The 16,269-nt window shown below is 29.9% G+C and overlaps 5 protein-coding genes across 5 annotated transcripts; 2 read left to right on the top strand and 3 right to left on the bottom strand. All coding sequences in view use genetic code 12, as the record gives it.

The window, feature by feature from the left end:
- Window positions 1-6: 6 nt before the first annotated feature.
- KGF55_001755 (Golgi transport complex subunit) lies at window positions 7-2,322 on the bottom strand (the record flags this gene model as incomplete). Its single annotated transcript, XM_051756364.1, has 1 exon — window positions 7-2,322. One exon carries the CDS (start codon window positions 2,320-2,322, stop codon window positions 7-9), a length of 2,316 nt encoding a protein of 771 aa, XP_051615434.1.
- A 389-nt stretch (window positions 2,323-2,711) lies between these two features.
- Window positions 2,712-4,847, bottom strand: KGF55_001754 (uncharacterized protein; the record flags this gene model as incomplete). Its single annotated transcript, XM_051756363.1, has 1 exon — window positions 2,712-4,847. The coding sequence occupies one exon, from the start codon at window positions 4,845-4,847 to the stop codon at window positions 2,712-2,714; it is 2,136 nt and encodes a 711-aa protein (XP_051615433.1).
- Window positions 4,848-9,493: 4,646 nt separating this feature from the next.
- IDP1 (isocitrate dehydrogenase (NADP(+))) lies at window positions 9,494-10,753 on the bottom strand (the record flags this gene model as incomplete). Its single annotated transcript, XM_051756362.1, has 1 exon — window positions 9,494-10,753. The coding sequence occupies one exon, from the start codon at window positions 10,751-10,753 to the stop codon at window positions 9,494-9,496; it is 1,260 nt and encodes a 419-aa protein (XP_051615432.1).
- Window positions 10,754-11,647: 894 nt separating this feature from the next.
- On the top strand, window positions 11,648-12,881 carry KGF55_001752 (SUMO ligase; the record flags this gene model as incomplete). The annotated part of the gene is made up of 2 exons (XM_051756361.1): window positions 11,648-11,756; window positions 11,833-12,881. 2 exons carry the CDS (start codon window positions 11,648-11,650, stop codon window positions 12,879-12,881), a joined length of 1,158 nt encoding a protein of 385 aa, XP_051615431.1.
- A 1,085-nt stretch (window positions 12,882-13,966) lies between these two features.
- Window positions 13,967-16,135, top strand: KGF55_001751 (uncharacterized protein; the record flags this gene model as incomplete). The annotated part of the gene is made up of 1 exon (XM_051756360.1): window positions 13,967-16,135. The coding sequence occupies one exon, from the start codon at window positions 13,967-13,969 to the stop codon at window positions 16,133-16,135; it is 2,169 nt and encodes a 722-aa protein (XP_051615430.1).
- Between the last annotated feature and the right edge of the window lie 134 nt (window positions 16,136-16,269).

Genomic DNA, 16,269 nt, shown 5'->3' with positions numbered 1-16,269 from the left:
TATTATTTAATTATCTTGAAAAGATTTCTCGTATATCTCGTCAACTCCTAACATCGTAGCTAAATCAAAATCCGACCAAGTGAAGTAAAAATTTAAAACTTCTTGATTTATTTGGTTTATTTGGTAGTAAAATTTGATAAACTTTAAAAAAGATTCGGCTATTATATCATTCACAATTGTTGGAGAATTTAATTTCAATAATTGCTGCTGAACTTCAATCATTAAATTTGGCATATAATCTTGGAGTATCGTATTGACCTCTTTAAGTTTTTCAGAATTGATTAATTTATTTTCCTTTATCGGTTCATAAATCGATACATCGAAGTATTCATCAGATAAAGGACAGATCATATTTAAAATGTTAAAGTAATCATATAATTGAGTTTTCTTCAAAATGTTCTCAAATATTAGTGCTGTCAACTTTTGTGCTAATTCTGTCGCTAAATCATTGATTTCTAGAGCTTTATCTGACAATAAAGAAATGGGCATGATTTTAGATCGAACTAAGTCAAGAAAATTATATTCCATTATGTATGAATCCATTTTTGAAAAGTGTTTATTCCCGTCAGCATGCAGTTTGAAGATTGATATAGGCTGACTTATTATCAATTTTAGAAATCTCTGTTCTTCTTCCTCTGATAAGTTTAAAATGGTTTTAGTGTGCATCTGATCAATCATCGGTAAAATATCCAGATAAAACCCAATGATCCATTCAGGTGGTTGCAAATCATGGTTTAATTCCAATCTAGCCAGATTACTTGAACTTATTGTTGAAATTTTGTTGGAAATGATCATGAATATACGATCTTGACAGGTTGTAACTAAGTTCCTTATAGTTATAATTAGATTGTCAGATTCTCGTAATTGCTTCTGAAACATTATGGAATAAAGTTCAAGGAGGTTAAATATTTGATATATAGTACCAAGTTTTGACTCTATCGATATTACTTGTTCAATTTTAGACTTTATTGGCTTAGATAATGATTTTAAAACTTTGTTTGTAATAATTTGTATCGTTTCGTCAAATTCATGATCATCATCGTTTCCCATTGTAAAAATATTAGAAATTGTTTCTGACTCGTTAACTGCAATAGAATGGACGTAAGCTAAAAAATCACCGATAAACCGTATTGGATCATGAGCCGACATAAAGATTGGTCTTGCTTCAACCACGCCACTAGACAATGAGCTTTTTGTACTAGACCTTCGATCCATTGCTGGCCTGGACTCAAGTTCCAGTGGGCCATGAACTTGATGTTGAAATTCATCCAATAACAACTTTGACCTCGTATCAGAAAATTTATCAATTATTTGATGGAATTGTTCTTTTGTTTTAAGATATTGGAAACATTCATGCAATAATTTCAACCTTGTTTTTGAACTTAATGAGTACAAATTATCCAAAGTCTTATTACAATAACTTATTATTCTATCAATTGACTTATTCATTATATAATTCATCTTAGACATAATTTTCAAACCTAGTTGAGGGTTGTCTTCAGACAATAGTATTGAGCATTCATCAACTATTTTTTCAGCCTTTTTCAAAATATGAAAATATTCATCATTCATTTCCCCCTGAGTCAAAGTAAATTCTTCATATTCATTCAATGTAAACTTTTCTTTAAAAACTTTTAGTAAATTTTTTTTCAATTCAATTAACTGTTTATCATTATTCAATTTTCGCACCTTTGCATTGAATTCACTCAGACTTTTTGAATTTTTGTTTACCCTTTCATTTGTGGTAGTATTCAATTCATTTAACTTCGTTAATTTAGACTCCACTGTTTTTAATTGTTTAATCACTGGCTGGTGCTCTTTCAATATTGACATTTGATCCTTGATTAGTTCATGTTCTATTTTACTTTTCAAATTTTTTCTTGACATAGTACCTACGAATCCCGAATCCACTAACTTTTGAATGTATTGAGAATCGTAATGATCAAAATTCGCAAAAATTTCTCGTAGATTTGAATCACTTAAAGGGTCATTAAACACTCTTGATAGTCTCAAAGCCATGGAATCTGTCTTTGCAGTTGACTGAAGTTCTTCTTTCGTTGTTCCATTATTCACCAAATCTTTCACTAAATTTAATGATAACTCTGCATATTTGTTCATTAACTCATTTTCTGCACTGTTGTTTTCATCATCAACATTTATTCTTGTGTTTATTGGTTTAAAACTTTTTGATAAATTGAAATTTGAGATTTTTTTACTAAATGATTCTAAATTTGTCGATAGTGGTAATGATAATGCAGGCTGAGGCTGCGGCAAATTAACATCTTCATCCGCAGTGAAACTATCGAATTCTATGAAGTCCATTCAAGAATTTCTTCAAGTATGTGAAATTAAATGATTAATATGTAATTTTACTGATTTCCAGAATTTTAAGATTAATGGAGTTAATTTTGTCTCAGATCAAATACAGTAACGAAAATTTCAAGCGTTACTTCTAGCACTTGTACTTAGAAGGAGAGTATTTATTAAAAGAATCATCATTAATAACATTTATCTCATTACACATTTAAGTAGCATTATACACATAAAACTAATAATTAAGCTCGACTTACCACAATTGTACACAACAAATTTTAAAAAAATAATAAAATCAATATAAATACAACTTAAAATAAAAAAAATTCATGATTGTGATTTAATAAGGATAGAACTGAAAAATAATATGCAAATGGAAATGAAAGAGCAAAGCCCCTTCAAGTAATCTTCAATCTCCTGCTTTCCCTAATTGATGAAAGTTTTTGAGCTTGATTTATATGTTTTTGGTAATCTGGATTGAGCTCATTTTGCAATTGACTATTCAATTCAGCAGCTTTAAGGATGGAAGTTATTCCAGTATCATCAATAGCGTAGTTCTTAATAGATTGCGAGGTATTCTCATAATTGGTTTTACCATCATCTTCTAAATCTGTTTGATCCTCGTCGTTTGATTGTTGAAGCTGCTTTAAATCTGGTACATTTTCAATACTTGCGAGTGTTGCTTCTTTTGAAAATCTTAAACTATTACTCAATGATTGGAGACATTTCGATGCATTGACAATATCAATAAAATCCATGTAGGAGGATGAAGAAGATCCATTGGCAAAATTTGTAGCTTTATCAAAGCTTTGATACGTCAGTGTTGGAGTCTCTGGGACTTGATCTTTATGTGGTGCCCCATGTTTATCCTTGTTGTGTTGTTGGTTTGTCAATAAGTTCGATTCTAATTCACTGTTTTTCAAACTAGATTCTCCGTCATTTAATAATGGTGACACTAATTGACAGTTACTGATTGGTTTTTCGCCCTGAATTATTTTCTTTTGAGGTGATGGAGTGAAAGTTTCCTGTAACGGAATCGACTTATTGTTTTTATTTGCTTGAGCTGGAATGCCTAAAGATTTGAGTTCTTGTTGCTGTTGTTGACTTTGAAAGTTTACTTTTGATTTTTCGATTTTGATGTTCTTTGAAGCTGGTTCTACATTTGATTTCAATGGAGACTCTTGCATTAAATCTTCTTGAAGAGGAACTGGTTCTGGTAATTCTTCTTGTTTGAAATTTTCCAAATCATTTAATTTTAACTCCCCAAATCCCTTTTCATTTGGTTTTAAACAACTTTGAGGAAAATCTTCACCAAAAATGGGAACCAACTCAAATCTAATATGATAACAAAATCTTCTTGCTAATATTTTGCATAATTTGATTGGCAACCAGGTTCCTTGAATTTTTAAAAAACCTCCTCTTATGCGTTTTATATATGACTGATAATCTTTTGGTGTTGATTCTAATAATTTCACAATATCAGCTTTCAAATGATTTGGAGTTACTGCAGATGATGATGGAGAAGATGAAGTGGTTGTATAATCCCTGTCGTTGGATTTGGTACTAATGTTATCTCTTGCATTCAATGAAGCTTTCCAAATGCCAGTTAAATGAACAAATCCAGTTTCATAATCCCAAATAATCCAATGATCATTAACAGTATACTCATACACGGTTAAATAATTTCTGTTCGAATCAATTGCTGAAGTTGAGTACTTTTTTGTTTCAATTTTTGGATAGATAGTTGAATTTAAATATTTAAGAATTGGTTCTGGAATAAGTTTCATAGTTTCTGAAGTTAAATGATGAACTGGGTAATGTATATTACTGATGTCGACCAAAAGATTTTGCTTAGATTTTTTTTTACCTTTAGTGGACGCTTTAGTTTTAGATTGAGTTTTTGAATGACTATCAGGTTCAACTTTTGAATATGTCGGATTCTTTCTTCTTTTCTTTTGTTTTGGTTCGAACTCAGTTGGTAAAAATGATTGATTATTTGTTCGATGGTGTGAGATTGGTGAATTTGAAGCTGAAAATGGAAAAGTGACATAGTTAGATCGAGAAAAGGCTGGAAGTATTTGCTGGTGTGGTGATGGAATGGAAGAGGAAGATGATGATGAAATACTATGTTGATGATTTGAATAAGGGGATAAAACAGGCGATATTGGTGAATTTGAAAGATAGTTGTTGAATTGATTTATGCTTGGTAATTGCTGAGGCTCAGTATTATTGAATTTGTAGTATAATGGAGATGCCAACGTTGGTGGAAATGAACTTGGATTAGAATCAAATTGTGTTTGAAAGTGTGGACTATTATTTAAACTTGTCTTAGTTAAATATTCTATTGAAGGTAATTGAGTAGATGCTGTTTCGAAATTTTGATTCTGATGAATAGTTTTCAACGTGGTTTCAATCGAGGGTAAGATATTATGACTTTTTTCTGGAATAAATGGCGAGGATCGTAATTTGTTGGTTGATTCAAAAGGATCTTGACTATTAACGCTCCATTTTAATGTGTGTATACCTGGTACCATTATTGTTTCTTATTGAATAAATCGTGGGACAAAGAATGAAAATGGTTTAGGGGAATGATGTATAATATTTCTATGTTTGAGGTCAGACAGGAAAGTATATATTGATTTTGTTGAACCCAATCTTCCAATTATTCGAGATTTAAATGGAATGAATGAATATAATGAAAAAAAATTTAAATGAAAGTTGCAAAATTTCTAATCCCTAGTTTTGTGTAATATATTTATATTTTGTAAATTAATTTATAACAATAGTATTGTGTAAGTCAAATAATGTAAATCAATTCTAAATACTATAGACGCAATGTTTCTAAATATTTAATTTTAGTTGATTTAAATTGACTTTAATATTGATTGATTGTTATCGATTATAACGAGAAGAATTCCACTCTCAACCAACTTGAATATATTATCAATTATATGTATTTTAGTTATGGTTAAATTTAAAAAAATCAAAAGTTCCAATAATTTCAAGGGGGGGTGTAATATTATGGTTTGATCCTAACCTTATCTCTCGAATATTTAAGATTGGATCTTTATTTGGTTTGATCTTAATTTAAAAAAATATTATGGATTAAATTTATAATTTAAAGGATCGAACTAGGTTGAAAGGATACTTTAATTAAGTAATCTTTAAATTGTGGTCCTTACTTCTTCTAATATTCAATTCGTTTCGAAACAAGCTGTTTTAGCAAAACTTGATGAATCTAGTTCTCTCCAGAGATTCTAGTCTTAATTCACGCTATACTTGATTATTGTAGCAGATGGATCTGATTGAAAAGTAGGAAAAAGAATAATGCAGATTTGGTTTGAGAGTCTTGAAATCATCTATGAGCTTTGAAATTTTGGAAGTATATATATTTTATATAATTAACAATTTAGTATAAAACCATCATTAATTCGATATGGCAAAATATGTAATAAATTTAATATAATAAGGATTTGAGATCACAAGGTGTAAAATAAAATATTTGTTCGAGATTCGGTTCTATAAAAAAAAAAAGATAAAAATTATCTAAAAAATAACTTACGAACCACAAAACTTAACATTTGAAAAACCTGTCGAGGAACATATTGATATAATCAAATTTACTTACTTCGTTCTTACAATTCAACTCATTGAATTCCAAATTTTGCCCAATACCTGATTATTTTTATTACAGAAAGCTGATTTATGAATTCGGTATGGAATATTTGACATAACGTTTAGTCTAAATTTGGGGTGACATTTGAAAAATAAGTCAAATTATTCAAAAGTTTAATTCTTAATTTAGATTTGCTATCTTCCTACAAGAGCTAATCATGTTCTCACATAGATACTTCTTAAATTATTCACCCACTTCATCCTTTCCATTTTTTACCTACTATGACAATTGATAACAATATCATTATAGGTGTGCAAAACTTTAATCTTGAGCAAAAATTGTCATAGTTATTTTACACCAGCAAAATAAATGAAATGTCAAACATTACTGATATATAAGGGATTTATTTAGTTTCAAGTTTAAATACTTCAAAAGAAAGAATAATCGATTTTTTTTTTCTTTCAAATCATCACAAAAGTTAGAATAGCATTATTCCTCGATTGTATAGTTGGGAAACAAACTTAAAAAGCTAATTGTTTCGTGAATAAAGCTAATGAGTCCGTGGTTAATGCAAATAATAATTCAGAAGCTAACGATAACTAAAGCACTACTCGAGTATAAACTTTGGTAAAACATTTTTCCACATACTTGTTTATGATTTTTTTTTTCAATCCTTATGATTTTGATAAATGTCAATCGAAAACTTAATTAAGTCAATATTCTTGCATCATGTGGAATAAAAAGCGTATGCAGTTTAACACTTTCAGCATTTGACTCTTTATTTAATTAAAAAAGGCTTTGAATTTCGAGCCATAATGCTATTCATATAAGATTTTTTAGGAGAAAACGATTCATATCTCATTTTCACAATAATAAACTTTAGTCGAACAAAAATAGTGGAAAGATATCTTGTAGAATAATTTTAGCTATTCAATTTCATCGAATTTATCAAATTCCCGAGCCATTCGTTGAAATACCGAAAAATCTTAAATTAACAATCAATTTTAAAAAAACATAATTTGTATTATGCAACTTTATAATTAACTTTTTAAAATTCAATTCCATTTCTTTCTTTTTGCATTTTATTCGACAGACGGTTAAACCAATTGTTGCTGTTATTGAGTGAAGCAAAACACATAAAAGCTTGTAATTTGATAGGTTCGTAGGATATAATAAGTTTAAAACCGAAGGAAACTTTCCATCTATTTTGCAGGTGTCTCAGACCTAATAAGATAAATACAAACAGACCGCTCTACATAATTTAAATTTAAGAAATCAATAGAATCTAATTTCTCGAGATTTAAACAATAAGTAGTCCATGTTAATTTGTGTAGCAATCAAAAACAAATTAATTATAGACTATGAAACTTAATTTTTTTTTTTCAATTTTAATCGATATAACCCTATTCCGTCAACTCCATTAATTCCATTATTGTTCTATGTTTCACTGTAATTAATTCACGGAGTAAAATGATTTTCGTAAACTTTTATATGGTACTTTTCAATTTATTAGTATCAAGACAATTTGTTTTTTTTTTTAAGTTTGCACAAATCTAAACACCCCTTAAACCAAATGGCTCACAAAAATTACATTAAAGTTTATTTATTTAATAAAGCAAATCGACAATCTATATTTATTTCTTTTTGATTTGGTCTTCATTTGAAATTTCAGTGAATTTTGTCTCTTCCAAAATTCAGTTGATTTGTCCTCGTTATCAGATTTTAAAAATTAACTAATGAAACTTTTAGGAGATGTATTTAGACTAGAAGCCGTTCTTTTAGTTACTTTCACCCAATCAACTATTATTTAGGTATTGTTTAAAATTTTAAAGGTTCAATGCTTATTCTTTTTCTTTCCCTTCTAAATTACTTTTATAAGACAAAGGAAATTTAAACTTTGTATTATAATAACTTTAGTTTAGCAAACAGATATGATAATTAATCTAGATATGAAACTAGAGATAAGAGTTCTAGATTCAAGATTCGTCAGAAGAAATAAACATTATACGTATACGAATTTTTGAAATGAATCGAAGAGCAATATAATATTAATGATCACTACTATTATGGTTGATGATTAAACTTAAGCAAATATTTGTCCCCCCTTATAGTAGCGTGCATTAATTGCTTTATTATTCTCGAAGAGAATTTTCAGTTTCACCGGCAATTTTACAATAATTTAAAACACAGTTAAACGAAAAGGTGCATAAAAAATAAAACGATTAAGCATTGCATACTTTTTGGTTACTATAATATGATCCGTAACTGAGTTCGTTTTGCACCTGACTTCAAACTCGGTTTTGCGGTTACAAATGTTTTGCAATTCTACTTCATTATATTTTGGCAAAAATCGTTCGCTGTTTAATCATGATTTGAGTGAAGTATTTAATGGATTGAAAAAAAAAAAGAGAATACAACTCACTGCCAAAGCATCATAAATGGATCAATGAAACAAGAACCCAGGAAAGTTTTTCATAAAATGAATATAGTGAACAGAACTCTAACCCTGTTTTATCGAGTTTTCATACACATCTTGATTTTGTGTCATTGTTTCAGTTTGGTCTCAACTCAATTGAGCTTAAATATGATGCAGAAATTGATAGATTCGTAATATATTTTCAACAAGCTCTAAGTTCTTTTTGCAAAAGCATATTTCTCCATTCTTGAGGAGAAATCGGGTATTCTTGAGAGTAGTTGTTGTAAAAGATTATGAATCTCGAAAACTCGGATTAAAAAGTATCAAAAATCCAATAAATAATCGTACAAATAAAATTATCAGTTTTTCACTTGAACACATTCGTCATTTAGAAATTCAAAAAATCACTCAACGTGAGCTTCTAGGAAACAAGCTCTATCAAAACATACCAGCTATATCTGTCTCATATAGTTCACTACTTTGGTTCAGAATATTCCATACCAAACTTTGTTACCAACCATTAAATTATGAAATCAATTTCACCTAAAAGATTTTATTCCACACCAGTTCGAGAACTAAATCCTCACGTATGTTTTTCAGAACTTATATTATCATGAGTTATTAAAAATGTACTAACTTTGCTAACTTTTAAAGTCTGTATTTTATCGACAATTCTCAAAACCATTTATTAAGATCTGCTTATTATCAATTGGGACTTACTATGGCTTGATTTATACTTGGGAATATTTGGAAAAGAAGGAAAACGAAAAGTAGAATGAAATGATGGAAATGAGGATGAGGAAATAATTACTTATTAGAATAGCGAAATTTACAGATTTGTTGTGGAATCAAATTGACATGAATCAAACACTGTTTGATCTTGAGTTGTTTTTAAAAAATTAATGAATCAAATTTGGCATCGCATAAATCCACTTTTTCAGAATAGTTTTGTACCTACAACGTCTTCAGGTAAAGCGATTTCACAAACAACGCTGAAGAGATCGAATCGCTATCGAGGGTTTGAACTATAATGTCAACTGCATACATTCATAAAGACTATGTCTATAAATTCCGAAAAGGTTTCAAGTGGCAGCTAATATACAAATAATCCTTAAATAATCATATCATCTTAACCATCAATTCTTAAACTACTGTTTTAATCTGTTGGCAACAGCATCTAAAAATTCGGTAGTGGTAACATAACTTGATCTATCAGTTTTGCCCATTGCTAAAGCTAAATCCTTTGTCATTATTCTATCTTCTTGAACTGTATCAATAGTAGCTTTCTCTAATTTGTTGGCAAATTCAACAACTTCTGGAGTATTATCTAATTTACCTCTTTGAGCAATACCTCTTGACCACGCAAAAATAGAGGCTATTGAATTTGTAGATGTTTCTTTACCTTGTTGATGTTGTCTATAATGTCTTGTAACCGTTCCATGAGCAGCTTCCGATTCATAAGCTGATCCATCTGGGGTCATTAATGCTGAGGTCATTAAACCTAATGAACCAAATCCTTGAGCGACAATATCCGATTGAACGTCTCCATCATAATTCTTTAAAGCCATGACAAACCCACCTTTTGATTTGATCATTTGAGCAACCATATCATCAATTAATCTATGTTCATACCATAAACCTTGTTTTTCAAATTGTTGTTTATAGTCTGATTCATATATTTCTTGAAAAATGTCTTTGAATCTACCATCATATTTTTTCAAAATTGTGTTTTTAGTAGACATATATAATGGTAAATTTTTGGCTAATGCCATTTTAAATGAAGCATGAGCAAAACCAGTGATTGATTCATCAGTATTATACATGGCTAATCCAACACCTGGACCTTTATAATCATATACTGAGTAAGTTTCTGGTTCTCCACCATTTTCTGGAGTAAATCTTAATTCTAATTTACCAGGTTCTTTAATCACTAAATCTTTAGCTTTATATTGATCCCCAAATGCATGTCTACCTATTACAATAGGTTCTTTCCAACCTTGAACTAATCTTGGAATACATGGGATAATAATACTTTCTCTGAAAACAGTACCACCTAAAATATTTCTAATAGTACCATTTGGTGATAACCACATCTTTTTTAAATTAAATTCTTTAACTCTTGCTTCATCTGGAGTAATAGTTGCACATTTCACACCAACTCCATATTTTTGAATGGCATGAGCAGCATCTATTGTAATTTGATCATCAGTAGCATCTCTTGATTCAATTCCTAAATCATAATATTTTAAATCTACATCTAAATAAGGATGAATTAATTCATCTTTAATTTTAGCCCATATAATTCTAGTCATTTCATCCCCATCTAATTCAACAATTGGATTTTTGACTTTTATTTTATTTGACAATTTTGATGAAGTAGAAAATGCACGAAGATGATTCAGTAACATCCTTGTACGATTTATAGCTGTTGAACTAATCATTGTACTTGAATCTGGTTTATTTGATTGTAAAAGTTCGAGCCCAGATCCTTTTATTGAATTTGGTGACAGTATGATGAAATGAATTGAAATATCACCAATTTGAGATTAAATTATGAAAAATAGAAGTCAAAATTGATGTTTTATCTTATAATATTAAATTATACTTAGACTATTCGTATATTATGAATCAATTTTTCAATTCATTTTATTAATTTATTTTGAATGGAGAAATTATTATACCGGAGTTTAATTCGGCCCTGTAAAAATTTTAATCTATTACTTTATATGAGTAAATGGTACAAATTTTTATCAATTATATGTTTCATAAAAAGAGTAAGATGTCTAATGACTAATTGAATGATGATTACAGGTTATATTATATCACTATATAGAGCTCCAGGTCCTATCTATTTTTATTTACGTAAAATGAATTTGGGATGGATTGGTACTAAACCTGTTTCACAAGATTTCGAGAATTCATGAAAAATATAGATCTCCCTTTTATATTGATCTTTTGAATGTTTTTGCAGTTAAATTTAAGCAAAATCTTGGAAACCTTTGCAATTTTAAGTGCAGTTATTATTAGTAGCTTATATCTGAAAGCTCTTTTTTTGAGATTATGATCATGCAATTACTTCGAAGTTTACGTTAATGAATTGATTATTTTTACAAATACAAACTTTGTTGGGCTTAACCCACATCAGCTATAATTATTGATCATTCTAGTTATGTTTCGCACTAATAAAGATGTAAATGAGTTAGAGAGTCTTATCAGTTTACTAAATTTTTTGTATCACATTTAAATTATTTTGGTTGCAAATTTTAAAATTGAAAATATCATTTTTTTTACAACCAACATTAATGAATATCAATTCACCATTTATATGCTGTGGCGTATGCTATAAGGGCCATTTAGATTTGAAGCAAGTCAATGAACAGTTGTGTTTAACCTCATGTGCTCACATAACTTGTTCATCACATCTAAATAGTATGTTCATTTTTTAATGAAGACCATGGAATGATACTAACTAAACCTAATTTAACAGACCATTCATTGAACAATTCTTCAGGTATTGATTCATGTCCAATATGTCATTCTGAAAATATTTCAACCATTGTCATTGACCAATCAATACCATCTGATTTAAACCATTTTTTCACGCCAGTCACTCAACAATTGAATAACTTTTCAAATTCATGTCAACACCAATTCAATACCTTAATCAACAAGGTTGAACATTTGACTCAACTAAATAATAAATTAAATGATAAAATCAAAAAGCAAAAAGAATTCTTGTATGCTGCAAAGGAAGAAATTACTCATTTGAATAAATATAAATCACAAGTTGAAGATTTAAAACTAGAAATAAAGGAATTGAATAATAAATTGGATGATTGCAAACGACCTGAAACTTTTGATTTGAGCAATGTAAATGAAATTGAATTTGGAAGAAATATAGAACATCTTGAACCTATTGATGATGAATATGATAATTCCTTTTTAAGACCAGAAACGTACAAATCAGCTAATACCAAACCATTTAATTTTGCACTGAATACATTCATCAGTAAGATCAATCAAGAATCTAATAATCAATCCAAGAAAGTATTAGATTCAAACCAACTCCACCAATCCTCAACTGAAAGGGCTAGAAAATATACATCCAATCAAATGAACAAAAAAGTAGTTGCAGACGTTGGTGGCAATCATGGTAACGTGAACAAGAACTCAACTCTCAAAAGATCGTTTTTTGCTGAATCGACTAATATTGGTGAATTTAATAATCCCAACAGAAGACCTTCAATTTTTTCAGCCGGTACAACATCAATAACAAGTTCAAGATCAGGATTTCAAAAGTTAAATTCAAATAAATATGGTAAAGCAAGCAGAAGATCGGCAACCAGTCAATTAGCATCAAGACTAACAGCAAATATGAGGATTGGATCTTTGAACGGCGATAAAGTTAAGCTTAAAAATAATATGATACATGGAATCCAGGCTGCAAGTTATCGTTCCAATATGATTGATAAAGGTCCAGTTTTGAATAAAGTTTTGAATCCATTAGCAAGTAAAACGTCACACCCTTTTCGTTGAACTAAATCAAAATTGATAAATATCATTTCACCGACTTCGAGCAATATTTGATTTTGAAACAACACTCAAATAAAGTATTTATTGTCATTGGTTTCATTCCTCACTATCTAATTCCACTATTTTTGTAATAATAACCGTTATCATTTTATAGTCATGATCAAGTATTTTATCTTTATATTATGAAGTATTTTATCTTTGTATGATAGAGTAATTTATTCCTTATATGATCATATATTTTATCTAATTCTCTGTTTTCTCAAATTAAAACCAATCGACTGTATTGAACACGAGGGCATTGGCTACCCCTTTCATTTTTCTGTATCCGGTAGTTGAAAAGTTAATTTCGAGAGACTATAAATATTGATTTTAATTTTTTGAACAAAATAATTTTTCTATTTCATATCTTTGGAATAGTAAGTCTTCACAATCTTTCTTTTGATTAGCCTGGGCTTTAATCAAGACAAGATATTTAAGAATACTAATCTATATAAGTCAATAATAGTGAATAAAGTGGTGAAAGTTATCTTACCTTATTCTGTTGTCAAATATATAGGAGTTACTCATTTGTTTTCATATATATTCGACAATAGAGAGAAAGATAGTCCAATCAAAAATCCTCAGATATACATTTAAATAACAAAAAGTCAGCAAATTCTACTGATTTCTCTTTGTTATTTATACTGTCTAATTTTTGATTAAGACATCGACCAAGTTTTGATACTTTTTCAATCTTTTCTTTGCTTTTATTCAACTTCGTGAGCGATTTTTTAAATATTGAGTTTTACTTTGAATTTTCAACGAAGATCAAATTCTAGGTTCAACAATCTCAGCAGTCACAAATAACATTTGGTGAAGCTATAGGAGTGTTAAAGACGTATTTAGATACCCATTTTTTGAATATCTTTGGTTCATATCAAACTTGGTATTAGTATAAAAATTGAAAGCTTCACACTACCAAAAGATATCACAAAACACGTCACAAAATAGAATTTTTTTGGTTGCAAAATATAAGAAATACACCACCATAAAAGCATTCCAAATTTCAAATTATTTAAGGATTATTAAGCTTAGCTACAATATCAGTGATGAGCGCATCTTCCAGCAAATACGCTCCAGATGCTTTAGTTTTTCAAGAGGCGCTCGAAGAATTAACGTCTGCTAGAAGACCAATCATTGAAAAATTAAACAATTTGGCCGAAAAATATAGAGATACAGCTGCTAGGGATATTAGCGAAATCATATGCTCAAGAATTTACAACGTTCCCCCGCTCAAAAAATTGTACACATTATACTTAATTGACAGTATTTGCAAATACATAGGGAACCCCTATGATATTTTATTTGGCACAAAGATATATGAAATATTCAGATACATGTACACACAATCAGCCGAAGGTGATTTGAGAGATAAGCTCAAAGTTCTTTTCCGTACATGGAATACAGGGTTGTTTCCGGCTGAGCAATTGAAAAAAATAGAGGATTTCATAAATAAAGCTTCAAAAGTTAGTAGAGCTTCCAATTCCCCTGAATCTTTGATATATCGAGGGAGACAATTTTTAGGTTTTATCATTAGGTTGAATGCGGATCTTGATGCTGTTAGAATGGAAAAACAATTTTTAAATGATTCAGAAAAAACAAGAGTAGAAAGATTTGAGATACGACGAAACAATTTAATTTCTAAAATCAACGAAATAACTGATCAATTGGAAACTGATATTAAAGCAAAACGTTCCTTTGATAGCAATTATTTAAACTACTATGGGGCGTCTCTCAATGATATTCAAGGTAGCTTAGATACTCAATATCATGAACAACTCGCATTTTTGGAACAAACATGGCAAAATATCATTAAAGTGAAAAGGAAACGACATAAAACTAGACTAAAAGAAGAAAAATCACAAAGATACAAATTATTTTTAGATGCGAACAGAGTTGATATTGATCTTAAACCAAAAATAGAATTCTTTTCAGGCACTTTACCTCAACATGAATTTGATGAGATTATAAAAAACTTCGGTAAACCTATTGTGAATTATATTCAAAGAGATTTGAAGAATGTTGCTCAGGTCGAATCTATTAGTGACAAGACGAATGAAGCTCAAATAGGCGATCCTACAAAACCAATTGTGATAGATGATACCAGCGAAGATAGCCAAAATAGCTTAAGCAGTCTTTCCAAAAATATTCTTTCAGAAGAAAAAGGCAACAATTCAGAACAAAATTCATCTACTCAACAAACAAACCAGGCTTATGACATGCTCGGATTATTTGGAGGTGCTAGTAGTTCGATCTTATTTTCCGAATCTAATTTGGACAAACCAAAACCACCAAAATCAATTTCCACAAATAACGACTCACTCACATGTTCTGCTGACATAAAGCCAAGCAAAGATTCAGGTTCATACGAAAACAATGCAACAAGTTATTCATCAGCGGCAGAAAAAAATGATATTGTCATACACGAATCGAGTGGAACAAAAGGAGAGTCTTTTAAAACTAATTCCTCCATTGATGCATCAGATGAAGTTTATAGTTTAGCTTCGGATGAGGAGAGTCTAGATGATGATCTACAAAAAATAGAAGCTGGCCATACCACGTCAACAGGGTCTTTAATGAAAAAGAATAGTGCTGAAAATGAATTAACAAAACTGAGATCAAACTCGTCCGATAGAGAGGCAAGCCCACATATTTATAGACCACCCACACCTCCAAACCAAGGTCACAGCTCCAAACCGACCAGTCCATTGCAACCTAGTGCTAAGAATCAAAGAGTAGGTGAGACTGAATCACATTTTTCGCATTCCCCATTACCGGAAATCCATCGATCATCAGATAATTCTGCTACTTTAAAAGCTAATGACAGTGATTCAGGTTCGGATGAGGATGCTATGGAACAAACAAATCCCCCATCTGATAATTCAAACAAAGATAGACCAGCACAAGCCGCTAAAAAATTGAGTTTTTCAGCATACAGAACAGCTAGAAAGAATACGGATGTTCCCCTGCCACCACCACTTCGTTCAAGTCTTTCTGAACCTTTGTTTAAAAATTCATCAAATGATAATGCTCATGGTGTTGAATATGATATCAACGATTTATTTAATACAGTTTCAAGTACATTAATTGGTCTCAGGTCTATTTTGAAAAATGGTAAAAATTCAGATGATTCGAGGAAGAGACATCATAGTGTTGATGGTAATGAAGAAGAAGATCTGGGCTCAGCTAAAAAACGGGTTAGATTTTTAGTTGATTGATACAAGAAAGTATGACGCTATTGGTATCCAGTTTCTTCAAAAGATATATTTTTGCTAGCTTTGAAATTAAGTTCATTATAATTTTTCAATTGATAAGATTATGTATTAAAGTAAATTCATTATATCGTATACAT

The sequence above is a fragment of the Candida pseudojiufengensis genome, assembly GCF_024610245.1.
Source record: "Candida pseudojiufengensis strain CBS 10847 chromosome Unknown scaffold8, whole genome shotgun sequence".
Classification (NCBI taxonomy): domain Eukaryota; kingdom Fungi; phylum Ascomycota; class Pichiomycetes; order Serinales; family Debaryomycetaceae; genus Lodderomyces; species Lodderomyces pseudojiufengensis.
Note: the sequence above shows the minus strand (reverse complement) of the source record. Positions and strands in the feature narration are given on the sequence as shown.